Raw genomic sequence first — 15,075 nt, forward strand, 5'->3', positions numbered from 1 at the left:
GGAGTAGATGTAGGTATTGCCTTGAGGTTAAGGTTAAGGTCAGGGTGAGGAGTAGGTGTAGGTATTGCCTTGAGGTTAAGGTTAAGGTCAGGGTGAGGAGTGGGTGTAGGTATTGCCTTGAGGTTAAGGTTAAGGTCAGGGTGAGGAGTAGGTGTAGGTATTGCCTTGAGGTTAAGGTTAAGGTCAGGGTGAGGAGTGGGTGTAGGTATTGCCTTGAGGTTAAGGTCAGGGTGAGGAGTAGGTGTAGGTATTGCCTTGAGGTTAAGGTTAAGGTCAGGGTGAGGAGTAGGTGTAGGTATTGCCTTGAGGTTAAGGTTAAGGTCAGGGTGAGGTGTAGGTGTAGGTATTGCCTTGAGGTTAAGGTTAAGGTCAGGGTGAGGAGTAGGTGTAGGTATTGCCTTGAGGTTAAGGTTAAGGTCAGGGTGAGGAGTAGATGTAGGTATTGCCTTGAGGTTAAGGTTAAGGTCAGGGTGAGGAGTAGGTGTAGGTATTGCCTTGAGGTTAAGGTTAAGGTCAGGGTGAGGTGTAGGTGTAGGTATTGCCTTGAGGTTAAGGTTAAGGTCAGGGTGAGGAGTAGATGTAGGTATTGCCTTGAGGTTAAGGTTAAGGTCAGGGTGAGGAGTAGGTGTAGGTATTGCCTTGAGGTTAAGGTTAAGGTCAGGGTGAGGAGTAGGTGTAGGTATTGCCTTGAGGTTAAGGTTAAGGTCAGGGTGAGGAGTAGGTGTAGGTATTGCCTTGAGGTTAAGGTTAAGGTCAGGGTGAGGAGTAGGTGTAGGTATTGCCTTGAGGTTAAGGTTAAGGTCAGGGTGAGGGGTAGGTGTAGGTATTGCCTTGAGGTTAAGGTTAAGGTCAGGGTGAGGGCTAGGTGTAGGTATTGCCTTGAGGTTAAGGTTAAGGTCAGGGTGAGGAGTAGGTGTAGGTATTGCCTTGAGGTTAAGGTTAAAGTTTGGGTGAGGAGTAGGTGTAGGTATTGCCTTGAGGTTAAGGTTAAGGTCAGGGTGAGCAGTAGGTGTAGGTATTGCCTTGAGGTTAAGGTTAAGGTTTGGGTGAGGAGTAGGTGTAGGTATTGCCTTGAGGTTAAGGTTAAGGTCAGGGTGAGGTGTAGGTGAATATTGGAAAAACTGTTTCAAGTTTCAAATCATTGAGATTCGAGACGTTTCTTTACAGAGTTCTGCAAGACGTCTTCTTACATTACTGATTTCTTGATCTCATCAGTGAACACAAGCTCAGTGACAGCGTCATGCGAAAAACAGCTCCAGACGTTTCCAGCTCTGTGCTGTACCGTGGCTTTAGGGCTGTCTGGATGGAGTTCTTCTCCGCACAAAGAGGCCACTATCAGTTTTCTCTGAAGCAGGTCTGATTTTGTTACACAGTTTATGAAGTAGCCCAAACAACATCATTAATAAAGTTAATAATTGGCCAAATACTTATGATCAAATTTGTAATAATACATGTTCCATTTGTGTTAATTTAGTCACGGTTTCATTTTCTGAAGTAATCAAACCCTTTCAGTGGTGCTGAGGTCTGGACTCGGGGGTGGTCAGTCCATCGTTTAGCTTCTCTGTTTGATGTGTCCGTATCCTTTTCTCAGTGAGGTTCTTCTTGATCAGCTACACGTCCTTTCAGACCCACAGCGCTGAGTGGTCTTCTCACGGTGGAAGGATGGACAGAAGCACCTGTGGTGTTTGCCTGGAAATCAAAAGGAATGGATGGCTCTCTGCTGTCATTCAAAGTGCTTTACAAAAGAGAAAATTTGTATAAAAGATTGTATAAAAAAAAAAAAAACTTGAATAGAAAACATCAAAAACATGATTAAAACGTGATTAAAACAATATATTTATACGAAAAAAATCATTAAATGAAGAATCCAATTAGAAATTAAATTAGGATAGTTACATAAGCAAATTAAAAGCTAAAAGTTAGATTAGATTTTGCAGTATTATATATGAAACTTTTTTTTTTTGCTCATTACTTTTCAGGTTGAGCAGTTTTTGCATTTGCATGTTTTCTTCATATTTTTAAAATTTTCACTACTTTATCATCAGCTTTATTTATTCATTGCAGATATGCACATTAACTATTGAATACATGATTTCAGTCCCTTCAGATCTCCTCGTTTTGAGTCATCTCGGGTCATTAATTTTATCAAAAGCTTCTTTATCAGTTTATCAAAAGTCTTTCTGGCGCCTCATTCTTGAAGTGCGTGACCGTGCACACACTGGCCTTCTTGTGTTTCTCTGTGATTTGACCAAGCAGTTTCCCCCCGGCGTCCTGCTACTGTCCATTATTTGTTGTTCTTGTCCTGGTATCGTAAAGGAAAGCCCCAAGTTGGAAGTCCCACATCACAGTGCCACACCACCTGCTTGAGTCTGGACTCAGTGACTTAGACCTGAATTTAGCTGGCAGACGGCAGAGAAGCTTTGCCCATTTACTCATTATATATTTAAACACTGGCCTTGCTTGTGGCATCTAGTGTCTGATTTCAAAGCGTTTGGGTGTGGCTGGGCTCTTAACCGTTACTTCTGCTTTGGTTGGAAGTGTTATTTGGTATGTGTTGCATAATTATGCTGTTTATTTCGACAGAAAAATCGGTATAGCTGCACTTTTTTCCAGCGTCACCTGTTCTCACAGATTATGACTAGACGGGATTAATGCCACTAGCCCTGTGGTTGTGAAAAACATTGTACACCCCTCTTCCTCCCATGTCACAATGACAAGGTACACTAGCAACACTCTAGCAACCACCTTAATTGCCACAGCGTCCACCTGGCAATATCCTAGCAAACACCTGGAACACCATTGCAACCACCTAGCAACCTTTAAAGATACTATAATAACCACCTAACAATACCCTTCCAATGATTTCCAATACCAGAGCATCCACTAGAAATATCATTGCAGCCACTTGCATCACCTGTTCTTTATAAGCTGTCACAGATTATGACTAGACAGATTAATGCCTCTCTCTCTCTCTCTCTCTCGCTCTCTCGCTCTCTCTCTCTCTTGCTCTCTCTCTCTCCCTCTCCCCTTGTTCTCTCTCTCCCTCTCCCCTCGTTCTCTCTCTCTCTCTCTCTCTCTCTCTCTCTCTCTCCCTCTCCGCTTGTTCTCTCTGTCCCTCTCCCCTCGTTCTCTCTCTCTCCCTCTCCCCTTGTTCTCTCTCTCCCTCTCCCCTCGTTCTCTCTCTCTCTCTCTCTCTCTCTCTCTCTCGCTCTCTCTCCCCCCTCATTCTCTCTCTCTCTCTCTCTCTCTCGCTCTCTCCCCCCTCTCGCTCTTTCTCTCTCTCTCTTGCCCCCTCTCTCTCTCTCTCTTGCTCTCTCTCTCTCCCCTTGTTCTCTCTCTCTCTCTCTCTCCCCTCGTTCTCTCTCTCTCTCTCTCTCTCGCTCTCTCCCCCCTCTCTCTCGCTCTTTCTCTCTCTCTCTTGCCCCCTCTCTCTCTCTCTTGCTCTCTCTCTCCCTCTCCCCTTGTTCTCTCTCTCTCTCTCTCTCTCTCCCCTCGTTCTCTCTCTCTCTCTCTCTCTCTCTCTCTCTCTCTCGCTCTCTCTCTCCCCCCTCTCTCTCGCTCTTTCTCTCTCTCTCTTGCCCCCTCTCTCTCTCTCTCTCTTGCTCTCTCTCTCCCTCTCCCCTCGTTCTCTCTCTCTCTCCCTCTCGCTCTTTCTCTCTCTCTCTTGCCCCCTCTCTCTCTCTCTTGCTCTCTCTATCTCTCTCTCTGTTTTTCTCTCTTTTTTTGTTTTTCAGACTCGCACTGACGCTTTCCTTTCCCCGATCAAAGAAGTTCACAGAATGCGTACATCCAAATCTGATTAAATTACATTAAATCAAATAAGCTTTACAGTCTAGTTGAATAAGTCCAGCTTTGCAGGAGTGGCGTCGTTCTGATTGTGGTCATTTGTTTGTAAAGGTCAGAATTCTTTATTTGAAAGTTTTTAAAAGTTCAAGTCACCAGACATTAATTCATGAATTACTGATTGGGCAATACACAACACTGTTCTTATCCACTTTTCTTCTTCTTCTTCTTATTTATTTTTATTTTTCTGCCTGATTTTTATCCACTAACTCCTGCAGTTGTAGGATATCGACAACAAAATAACTGATTCAGTCTGAGTGAGAGATGTTTTTGTATGCAGCTTCCTCATTTTTTGTTCAGTTGCCACATAGCAACTGTTCAAATCTGATGTTTTTCCCATAGTAATGAATGCTGGAACGCTCAAAAAATGGCTGTGAAAAACGTTGTGCACCCCTCGTCCCCCCAAAGCATCCACTAGAAATATCATTGCAACCACTTGCCAACACCGTAGCAACTACTAGGAGGACCATAGCAACCATCTTACAAACCCCTAGCAACCGCCAGATACCACTTAACGACATCCTAGTAACCACTTGGACTACCATCACAACCACCAAGCAGCCAACTAGCAACCATGAAAGATATCATAGTAACCACCTAGCAGTACCCTTGCAGTCATCTCCGATATAATAGCAACCAGTACATAGACCATTGCAATCACCTTGCGCAGAGGTCACTAATAGGTGGAACGTGGTCCGAGTCTGGACCCAGACGCTGTCCTATTCTGACCTGGACATTATAACCGATGAACTATGGAGAATTATTTAATTTCGACCAGGTGGTCCTGTTTTAATCAGCGTTGCTTTTCTAGCCTTTACGGTAGCTTTAGTGGCCCAGGAGACTCACAGACCAGTCCGGATGCTTTGTAAATATCACACATGACGCTACTCAGCCAATCTGTGCATTACGCTGAGCGCTGAGCGCTGAGACTCGAGTGAGTGATGCTCACACAGGGGAGGGACGAGGAGAGAAACAGCAGTCAGAGAAGAAAGTGAGTCAGAGGGAAGTTATTCCACATGCTGTGCTCTAAAAAGAGAAAACTGATAATAAATGTTGTTGAAATCTGACTGAACTGGACTTTATTTGATCTGATATTCAGTTGTTGACTGTATAAGATGTTGATATTCCTACTCGGCTACTTCAGTAAACAGTATATGGCACTGAATCATAATACAAGTTAGACATGATGATGTTCCGGACCCTCGCTTGAGGATATTTTCTCTACCTGGGCCTTATTGAACTTTAATTAAAGACCCCTGACCTAGCAACAGCAATGCAACTACTAGGAATACAATAGCAAGCATCTAACAAACCCCAAGCAACTGCCAGATACCATTTAATAACACCCCAGTAAAGACCTCAAATTCCTCAGGAATAACATAGTAACTGCCTGACAACTGCCTAAAACACCCCAGCCATCACCACAACACTGGGGAAGAAACCAATATCAGAAAATCCCTGAAGCTGCTCAATCGCTCAGCATTTTCTTCAGGCAATGCACTTTTCTAGTGGGTAACACCTCTGCCTTCTACACTGTAAACTGGGGTTCGATCCCCCACCAGCCCAAACCCCCTACGCTATACCAATACCAGTCCTTGGACAAGACTCCTAACACCACCTTGGCCTACCTGTGTAAAATAATCAGATTGTAAGTCGCTCTGGACAAGAGCGTCTGTAATAATGTACATTTTGTATTGTCCAGTCTTTTTGAAGGCCTCTGTCGGTCCTCTGGGCTACTCTAGGAGGCAGATTGAGTTGTTATGAACATGATATATTAAGTTAGAGCACTGCTATTCCTCTGAAATATGATCCAGCTATTTTTAATATGATTAAATAGCTCTTGCCCAGCTCTTCCTGCCCAACTGATAGCCATAGGTTATGAGGGTCTTTTGCAATACATTGAAGAAAGCCAATACGTTTTATAGTGTGTTTAGAGGGCACTATTTCTGATGAGAGACTGTTTGTGTTATATTTGACCAGCACTTCAGTGATATTCCTGTTACGGCTGCTATTGTGGTCTTAATTTGGACAGGCCTGCCTTAGAAATAGACTTCTAGAGGTTTTATCCGGGCAACATACCAACCTAACAACCAATCGCTTTTTGGTTTACAATGATTTGTAGAGATTTTTAATTTTATAAGATTATTTAACTTCTATACATTTTATTCTCGTTTTAAATCTCATTTTAAATCGTTTTATTTCTAGTTTCTTGTTCAACTGGAAGAAATTTTCCCTTGTTTTGAGAAATAATGCAGGTAACTTTTTGTAAATTTTGTAAATTTTGTAAAAAAAAGAAAAAAATATTTGCAAGTAAAAGAAAAATATCTATAAATATATTAATCTTATAATATTCTTACAACAGTCACACATTGAGAAATATTATATATATTGACTAGAATGATTTGGCTTGCATTTTTAGCGGACAAACTTGCTTGTCCACCCGATACAGATGTTGTTTCACCCTCCTGTCCACTATCGTTATCAGTATTGCTTTATCATTACAGGAGAAATGTTTTGAATAGAAATCCACACTTGAATTGTCATGTATGTGCTGTTTGTGCTTTGTTGCTTTAGTGTTTCTGCACATTTAACACTAAATAAAATTAGGACAATGCAGGATAGGATGCTGTGATCATTTATTGTGTTATTTTTTATTTTTTTGCAAATATGAATAAGAAGATAGGGTAGGTATTTGAGGTTTGGAAGAGTAAAGGGAATATAATATAATAATGATTCATATAATGAATTTCAAATATTTTATAATTGACAAACTACAAGCTGCAACAGTCATAGCAATAATGTAACAGGTAGTTGGTTATGGAAATCATTCATTGCAAACCTAGTTTTATGTAAAACTACTTGATGCAGATGAATATCAAAGCCTATAGCCATTCCAGGTCACCTTAAAGACCAGCTTGCTTTCAGCATTCTGCAATCAGTGTCTTGAAGTAGCCTGCATTGTTTATGGTACAGAAAGAGATTTGAAATAAGATGCTTTGGTGCGGCACTCAAGGCACTCCTTTGGTAATGGGAGTCATTGGAGACATGAAGATGGTGATGATGATGTCAGTGTTAAAAGTAGCAAGGCTTCCTCCTGAATAGGTCTAAGTGGCTGTATCATCAAGCCCCCATCTCACCATCTAGGCATTGGTCAATGGTGATATACATAGATGCTTTTAAATTCGCCTTCATGACAAATGAGAATATCCTGCACACTCATCCTCTCCGCCGCTGCCTCTCATTCGTTTAGTGTGTTTCTTCCCCTGAAAGGTAGGAGGGGTTACGTGCTTTGCTGTCTTTTCTCACTGACTCAGGCAGGGCACAGCAGAGCAGTGCTTTCTGACTACCAGAGGAAATTGACGCACTGGGAAGCTCTTTCTTTATTCTATTGTGTTTGGGTCCTGTTTGGAAATTTTTCTTGCCAAAACGGTGAATAAAACAGAAGATCAGGAAACAAGGACAATGCCAAGACTCTACTGGTGCATTTTGGAAAGCTGTTGAAAGCAGGGCATCCAGGTCTGTCATTAGAGGTGAAGTCATCTGTGTTGTTGTTTTCCTCCGGGCTAAACTAATTAAGCAGTCAATATGGTGGCTGGAATGGTCATGCCACTTACGGACTTGCGGGCAATTTATGAGCGGCTATTCCGAGATGGCATTATGGTGGCCAAGAAGGATAAGCGCCCCCAGCGCATGCATCCTGAGATTCCAGGGGTGTCCAACCTGAAGGTGATTCAGGCCATGCGTTCCCTGAAGTCTAAAGGCTTTGTGAAGGAGACCTTTGTCTGGAGGCACTGCTATTGGTACCTGACCAATACAGGCATTGTCTATCTGCGTGATTTCCTACATCTGCCACCAGAGATTGTGCCATCATCCCTACACAGGACACGCACACCTGCATCCATGACTAATGTTCCAGCTGTGCAAGGCCCATCCTGTTATGTTTCTAGGTCTCCGGATGGACGAAAGAGTCAAGAGGTAGTGATGGAGCAACAAAGCTACCGCCGCAAGACGGCCCAAGCAGAGGAGGCCCAAAGAGAGAGGTCAGTCAAGTTCAGAGGAGGCTACAAAGCTTCAAGCCCACCACATGGGACCATCCAAATTGGTGATTCTGAAGTTGAGGATGGCCAGGCAAGAGGTCTGAGATCTTCTGTATTTGACAGGATTGCCAAACCTAGTCCACCTGTTATGGCTGTGGCTCAAGAGAGTGTTTCATCAAAGAGACCACCAAAAGTGAAGCCTCTTCCAACAGTTAGGCCCTCACCACCCTTAACTACTTCTCCACCATCAAAAGCCAAGTCACCAGTCGCACCACCAGATAAATTATCAACAGGTTTGGGTGACAAGAAGGCAGTGATCCTGGAAATGACCGAAGAGTTGAAAGAAACAGTACCTCATCATCTTCTGCCTTTGGAGGAAGGGCTAATTGTAGGGACTGAAGCCTTGGATGATGCGATTACAGGTGATGTCTCTACTGATAAGGTTGTCCCTGAGACCCACTTTGCACAGGTCCCAACAAACTGCATTCCAGAGCTTGCCAGTGTAACCATGAGAACACCTGAAAGTGAGACTTTGGACAAAGAACCAATCAAGATCTCTCTCAACTTTGAGGTCAAAACTGATGTCAAAACCCAAGAAACTGTACTGGACATTTCTGAAAACAAACTACCTGCAGATCAGGTTGCTGAAGGAAGGATCTTACACGAAGTACGCATAGAGCCTATTAAGACTAACTCTTCATCGGATACGAATGAACAACTAGAGAAGGAGCAATCAGTGCATCAGATGGTCACCTTGAAAAGCTCTTTTTCCCATGAAGATGATCAGGCCTTCAGCAAAGAGGAATATGGGGATGAGGTCAAGAAGACTTGGTCAGATGTCAGTGAAGGTGTGTTCACATTTCGTCTTGCACCATTTCAATGCAATTTTACTAGATTTTGTTGCCAAGGCATATCTGGTAATTATGGTAGTGCTAGTCCTATGTTAGTTTAGGCAGAGGGGAATCGTCAGGGCCTTCTAGGCCTTCAGAGATACCTAGTGATTTCTGGATATGTCTGTAATTTTTAGTTTTCCATTGGCTGTTTAAGAATGTAACCCTTTTCCAATTATCCAATCATTTTTTTCTTTAGAATCCATATAATCACAGCAAGCTCTCCCATTGGTTATGACTTCAGGATCAGATTACCCATTGACATAATTTGACATTAGAATCAACCTCATTTTTAAAATAAGACCGATTTCTGAGAAGAAGTCATTCTACTCCTTCTGTTAAAGGAAAGGGAAAAGTGGCAAGGTCCTGTTAGAATGTGTTTCTGTGTGGTGTGTTTTATATGGTTTCACATGATTGTGAATTCACCCATACAGTAAAAAACAAACAGCCCAAATCAGGTTTAAACTATTCAAGCCTACACATTCATTTAAATGGGAATGCTGCATATAAAACTGGCCAGGTTGTTCAAGGCCTCCTCTGCTCTGAGCTCTTGGAGAAGATGGAGTGTGGCCTCCTCTTGTTAGGCTTCAGGCGCCTATGGTTTACTGCAGGCAAATATGCTGCAAATATTTATAAATGCACACTGCTGCCGCTCACTCTCAAAGACTCTCTTGCTCGCTCTCTCACTCTGTTAGACTCTCTTGGTCTCTCAGACACCCACACATCTAAGCAATACATTGATAGAACGGAAAATTCTTTGTTAATGGGATTGACTGGGATAGCGTCTGCTTGTCTCTAGTGGGAAATACCGAGGTGCAATCACTTTGCAAGCACAGGAACACATTCTACAGCTTGTACAGTGCAAAAATTATTTTAAGTAAAATGGTATAAACTACTTCAAGAGGCTGAATAGAGAGTGTGATGTGCGATTCAAATTATGTAGGTTACTGTGCTGCTATTGGTTTGTCAGGTTATTATTATGCATATACTTTACACGAACATTGCCTTACTGTCCTTGTACCAGTACTACGTTTAGTGTTTCCCCTAAAATCATCATAGCAATGCATGAGGCAAAAATACATTGATAAAATGTTAAAAATAAAGTTTAAAAAATGTTTGTACAATATTTGAAAAAAGATTTTTTTTGTCTGTTTTTTTGTGCTTCTCCTGTAATGCAAGTATGGCTAGAGGAATGGGACAATATCCGGGGCTCCCACATAGACAGGCCCACAAAGACGTTTTGTAACTTGAATAATTAAAGACTAATTTTATAGATACAGTCCAAGCTGCAAGCGTTGGGTGTCCATATACTTTGGTACACTGCCAGAGTATAACCTGTTTGTGGGAATCACTGAGTTTTACTTTGACAGCCAAGATGCAGCACTTTTGAGGAGCAGTTGAATGCAGTACATTGATATGTAGTCATATTGCTTATATTCATATTCACAGCTTCCTGCATGCTGAATGAGTTTAAAGCTGTAATGAAATAATAGTAGAGTAATATAAAAAAAGTGGTATGTTTTAATGTTGACAGATTCTGAATAAGAGAAATGAGGTGAAGCAAGGGGCTCATGCATAAAGTATTCAGGGGGGCCCAAAAACCCTACCGGCACTCCTGTGTATAGGGCAGGGGGTCGGCAACATGTGGCTCTGGAGCTCTTTTACTGCCCTGTTTTGGCTCCGTGGCAGAACTAGATTTGTATATAATAATAAAATAAGCCTCCTTTACAGTAAAATAAAGCTCTGCTGATCCTTCAACACAGTTAAACAGTAAATGGTCTTAAATGCTGGAGTTAATGTAGAACTGCTGATTCACCCTTTAACCCTGAAGATTAGCACAGACTGCTGGTCACCATAGCAACACAGACGACAGTCTCACCTAGTTAGTAGCTACCAATAAGGCAAAGAGAGAGATTTAAGACGGACATCAATGATTTGGAGATGTACTTATTTGCATTTATAATCCCTCCGGCTGGTTTCCTGATATGATTAATCTGCAGCGAGAAACTGTCACACACTAAAATGTCATTAGGCTGAAGTCGTTTCTCATTCGCCAGCTTCTTGTTTGAATTTTCCCGTTCCACCTCAAATGGTGCAGCAGTTACATTCCGGTGCCTCGTGCATCATTTAAGGTGATGTGGGAAAATTCTAACAAGAAGCTGGCGAATGAGAAGCGACTTCAGTCTCATAAAAACTCAAAACGTTGAGACACATTTTCCACTTTTGCGGAAAAGTTTCCTGCCAGAGATGTGAGAACAGCGGCTAAAGCTGAGCCAAAGCTTAAAGCAGAGCAAAGGTAGTCCGTTTTTTTTTAACGTCAATGTTTTTTTTTTAGCCTATACTAGTACATTAGCCCATACTGAGACACATTTACAGCCAAGATGGTAAAATGGACATAAAATTTTGTGACTTCCAAGATAGTTTGATTTTTGTTGTAAGGAAAAATGGCTCTTCTTAACGTTTGGGTTGCCAACCCCTGGTGTAGAACACAGGAAAGGGAAATGTGATGTCTCAGGAGCTCCGAGTTTAGATGGTGACATTTCCATCTTCAAGATCTCCAAATGAATCATGTGTAACATCTGGTCCATTTGAAGCCAAAAATGTTTTTTCCCCTTCAGCTTACTAAAAAGTTTAGTCGCTACTGAAACTATTGTGCGTGCAGTTTTGATCTCCAGAGAAATCAAAGCGAGGGCTGGACCACCACTGACCAGAATATAAAAGGTCAACATAAATAAACAGTGTGTGTACAGACCTTGGCAGTGGGTGAACTAACCCCCCTCTATCGTCCATCATGCATGAGAAATTCTTACGTCTTTATGTTGCCACCTGCTGGCCATAGATTTCAGTAAAGAGTAGCAAAAATGCCTGGAGACGCAATCTGAGGTGGACACCCCATGGGTCAAATATTGTGTGGCCGTAATGAGTCAGTGTCGTGGGCGGATAGAGTGCTGCAGACTGTTTTTAAACTCATTCATGTGCCGCTCCAGAACTTTCCATTCCCAGGCTGATAAATGACTAAGCAGAAGCGGAGAGATCTGAGTCCAATTAGCTTCCATTTACTTTTTCCCTTCCCTGCTCCTTCTCTTTTTCTCTTCCTCTCCAGCTCACTCGCTCTCGCTCTCACGCTCAAAGGGGCAGAAATCGGCGCTCCGGTAGTCCTGATGATCACATTTAGACGTTGCCACCCTTGATCTTGCCAGTGTTCCTTATTCCCAGCTTTAGCAGGCACTGTAGGAAATAAAGGTTAGCAGCCTGAAAGACTCAGTTCTCTTCCCGGTCTCCTCAGAGTTTGTGTGGCTTGCAGATTAGGCTAGAAGTGATGGAGGTTGATGATGGTAGATTCTTCATGGAGGATTTGATCCAACAGGGCCAAGGTAGGCATCGTTTGATATCTATACAGAAGATCAAAAGGGAATTGTATGAGGTCTTAACCTTCACACATGTTCAGAAAGACCACATTCATTCTCCCGGGAGGAGCTCTATTGAATATTGACCATCTAAATATTGTGCTTGTTTGTTTGGTATGATTTCAATCAATGTGATTTGAAGAATGTGGCGTTCATTTTGTGCGTTGAGCTTACTGCAAACGAAGATTGTGATTTAGAGCTGAATTTACTGAACGCACACATCCACCTGCTTTGGAGGTCCTTCAGTTGAACCACTCATTTGTTTGTGTTTAAATGCTTTTTTTTATTGTGGCAGCTCTACACAATTTGTTGATATCGAAGAAGCTGCTGTCCATTTATCTCGACATGGCCATCTTTGTGGAGGTGTTCCAATGCAGGAGGTTCTCACCCCTCCCCTACCCCCATTGCTCGCTAGCAGCTCAACACAGAGAGCCAACAGTGTTCTATATAGAGTGATATGAAGGGGTAAGAACAGTTTTCATCCAGAATGACCACCAGGGGGCCTGCAGAAAGAGTCTCCATACACACTTACATGCATATCCACCTGTTTTTGATGTCCTTCAGTTAAACCACACCTTTTTTGTTCAATGACGTTGATGGAATATTGTAAGTAAGCAAGTCATCATGTTATAGTTGTGTTATTTTTTTATTGTGGCAGTTCTACATGATTTTTTTTATATCAAAGAAGCTGCTGTCCATCTATCTCGACATGACCCTCTTTGTGGAGAAAGGTTCTCACCCTTCCCATATTCTCATTGCTCACTAGCAGCTCAACACAGAGAGCCAACCGTGTTGTATATAGAGTTATATGGAGGGGTAAGAACAGTTTCGGTCCAGAATGACCACCAGGTGGCCTGCAGAAAGAGTCTCCAAATACACACCCCCAAATGAATGTGGATCCCGGCGATCCAGGCTGTACGTGAGAATCTGTCCGTGAGCATTTTGAGTAACGACATTGGCATCTGCATCTGTCCGCCTTTGACTTAAATAACGTGCGAGCGCTGTTTGGGAATTTTTCAGCTTCCTGTATAATTCCCAAGCCAGAACCAAACATTGTAAAAGCTGAAAATATTTCACAGGCCCCCTTAGGCTTCTCCGAGGGAGCGTTTTGGCCCTCTAATGGAGGGCTGTAGTTCTTTTCTAACTTGTGTTCTGCCCATTGCTGCGGATTCAGAGGCTGCATACAATGAGATCTTTGTTGTACAGTTTCTTCCATGCTTTTTTCCCCCCAACTTAGAAGAAAACAAATGCATTTATACAGTTAAGAGTATGATGAAGCGCGTCCCAACACCCCCCCCCCCACCCCCACCCCCACATCATAACCACCAGTTTCCACAATGGAAAACCATGTGGAGTGAGTAAAAGTCGCGGCTCACTCTCCCTCCCAATTTCCTTCCAGCATTTCTCTTTTTTTCTGAAGCTAAGTCTGCTGTACGCCCCTCTGGTTTTGATCAGCACACAGTGTCTTGAGGTCAGAAGTGCTAGATTGTCAGTGGCTGTCAGTTTTGCGTCTGAAAGGGATCGTAAGGCCGCCGGGCACTGCCATGAGCCTCTGCTGCTGCTGTTGTCGTCGCCGCCGTCGTCGTCCACTTCTGAATGGTAGGTGGGAGGTGCCCCTTTTTTTTTGACCTTGTGGTTTGTACAGAGGAGAGTTGGGTGTAGACTTGGACTGTGCTTGAGGTGCCTTTCCATTTACTGTATTCATTTACTGTCACAGGGGGCTGCACAGCATATCGCTTGTTAACCGCTTTTGGCTTTGACTTTTGCAATACTGATATAAGAGGGCTGCAGTAAGCCCATTTTAATCGATTACAGTTTAACTGTCCGCTGTGAGCATTATAAACAACATTCCAGCTGATTTTCTGTTGTTTTAATGTGTAAATTAGTAAATAGTTTGAAGCAAATTAACGCAGACCAATCCTTAAAATCTTTTGAAGACGTTATAATATTTTGAAAGCCGTGTCTCAGTATGTGGCAGCATAATCTCAATATGCAGGTCTGTCCGTACCATGCAGCCCTAGTATGATGTAACATGCTGTGCAGAGGTCAGAGACGACTCTTTATTCGGTTTACTTTCCTGTCAAAACAGCCTGTAAGTACAAGTTATTCTTAATGAGATATTTCTAAAGAGATTAGATCTAAAATAATCCACTTACATAAGACAGGAGAAAGTCATACCAAAGTAAGTGGGGGAAAAAAGAACTTTCCAAAGCAGAAGATTAAAAAAAATGATTAAATAATGAGATAATGTTCCTCCTAACAACCACCTGGAAGAGCTGGTAGACACCACAACTGCCCCCATCAGATAAACAGCGCTTAAAGCTTTGATCTCTGAGAGAGAGGAGAAGATCAAGCTGCTTCAGATCTGAAAACATCCACAGATGTCTCTGGCCATCCTTCCACTGGTAGAACATGACTCAGCGCTGTGGGTCTGAAAGGAGGTGTAGCGGATCAAGAAGAACCTCACTGAGAAAAGGAGACGGACACACCAAACAGAGAAGCTGAACGATGGACTGACCACCCCAGAGTCCAGACCTCAACACCACTGAATGGGTTTGATCACTTCAGAAAATCAACCAGCTTCTATGACTGAACTTTGGAGGCGTGTCTGCAGGTTCTTTGAGAAACTGAAAGTGAGTCTCCTGAAAAGAAAGGAAGCTGGAATAAAGGTGAAGCGTGGACCCTCGTTTTATTTTCAGTTAACTTTCTGTTTCTGGCCCCTTTCTTCACACTGAAAAATGAATAACTCGTACTTCTTGGCTGTTTGGACTTAAATGAGCTAAAATCGGACTTGTGCACAGTTCTCTACATTATAATGAATGGCTTTGCCACCCCAAACACCGGTTGCCAGATTGCCATGACTGACTTAGTTACGTGTTATAACGACATATTTGGTCA

At 42.6% G+C, this 15,075-nt stretch overlaps 1 protein-coding gene across 16 annotated transcripts in view; it reads left to right on the plus strand.

The window, feature by feature from the left end:
- pleca (plectin a) overlaps nucleotides 1–15,075 on the plus strand; it is a 224,683-nt gene that overhangs the window by 98,542 nt on the left and 111,066 nt on the right. For 6 of the 16 annotated variants that reach the window (XM_037541807.1, XM_037541811.1, XM_037541813.1 and 3 more), the window contains exon 1: nucleotides 7,535–8,728. The exons of 7 other annotated variants lie outside the window; for them this stretch is intronic. In XM_037541807.1, coding sequence (XP_037397704.1) covers nucleotides 7,582–8,728 — 1,147 coding nt within the window. In that variant the 5' untranslated portion in view covers nucleotides 7,535–7,581. Of the gene's footprint in view, nucleotides 1–7,534; nucleotides 8,729–13,706; nucleotides 13,777–15,075 lie in introns of those variants that run through there. 3 more of the 16 variants (XM_037541831.1, XM_037541835.1, XM_037541844.1) reach the window with 1 other exon arrangement.

This window comes from Pygocentrus nattereri, chromosome 1, assembly GCF_015220715.1.
Source record: "Pygocentrus nattereri isolate fPygNat1 chromosome 1, fPygNat1.pri, whole genome shotgun sequence".
In the NCBI taxonomy this organism is placed as follows: domain Eukaryota; kingdom Metazoa; phylum Chordata; class Actinopteri; order Characiformes; family Serrasalmidae; genus Pygocentrus; species Pygocentrus nattereri.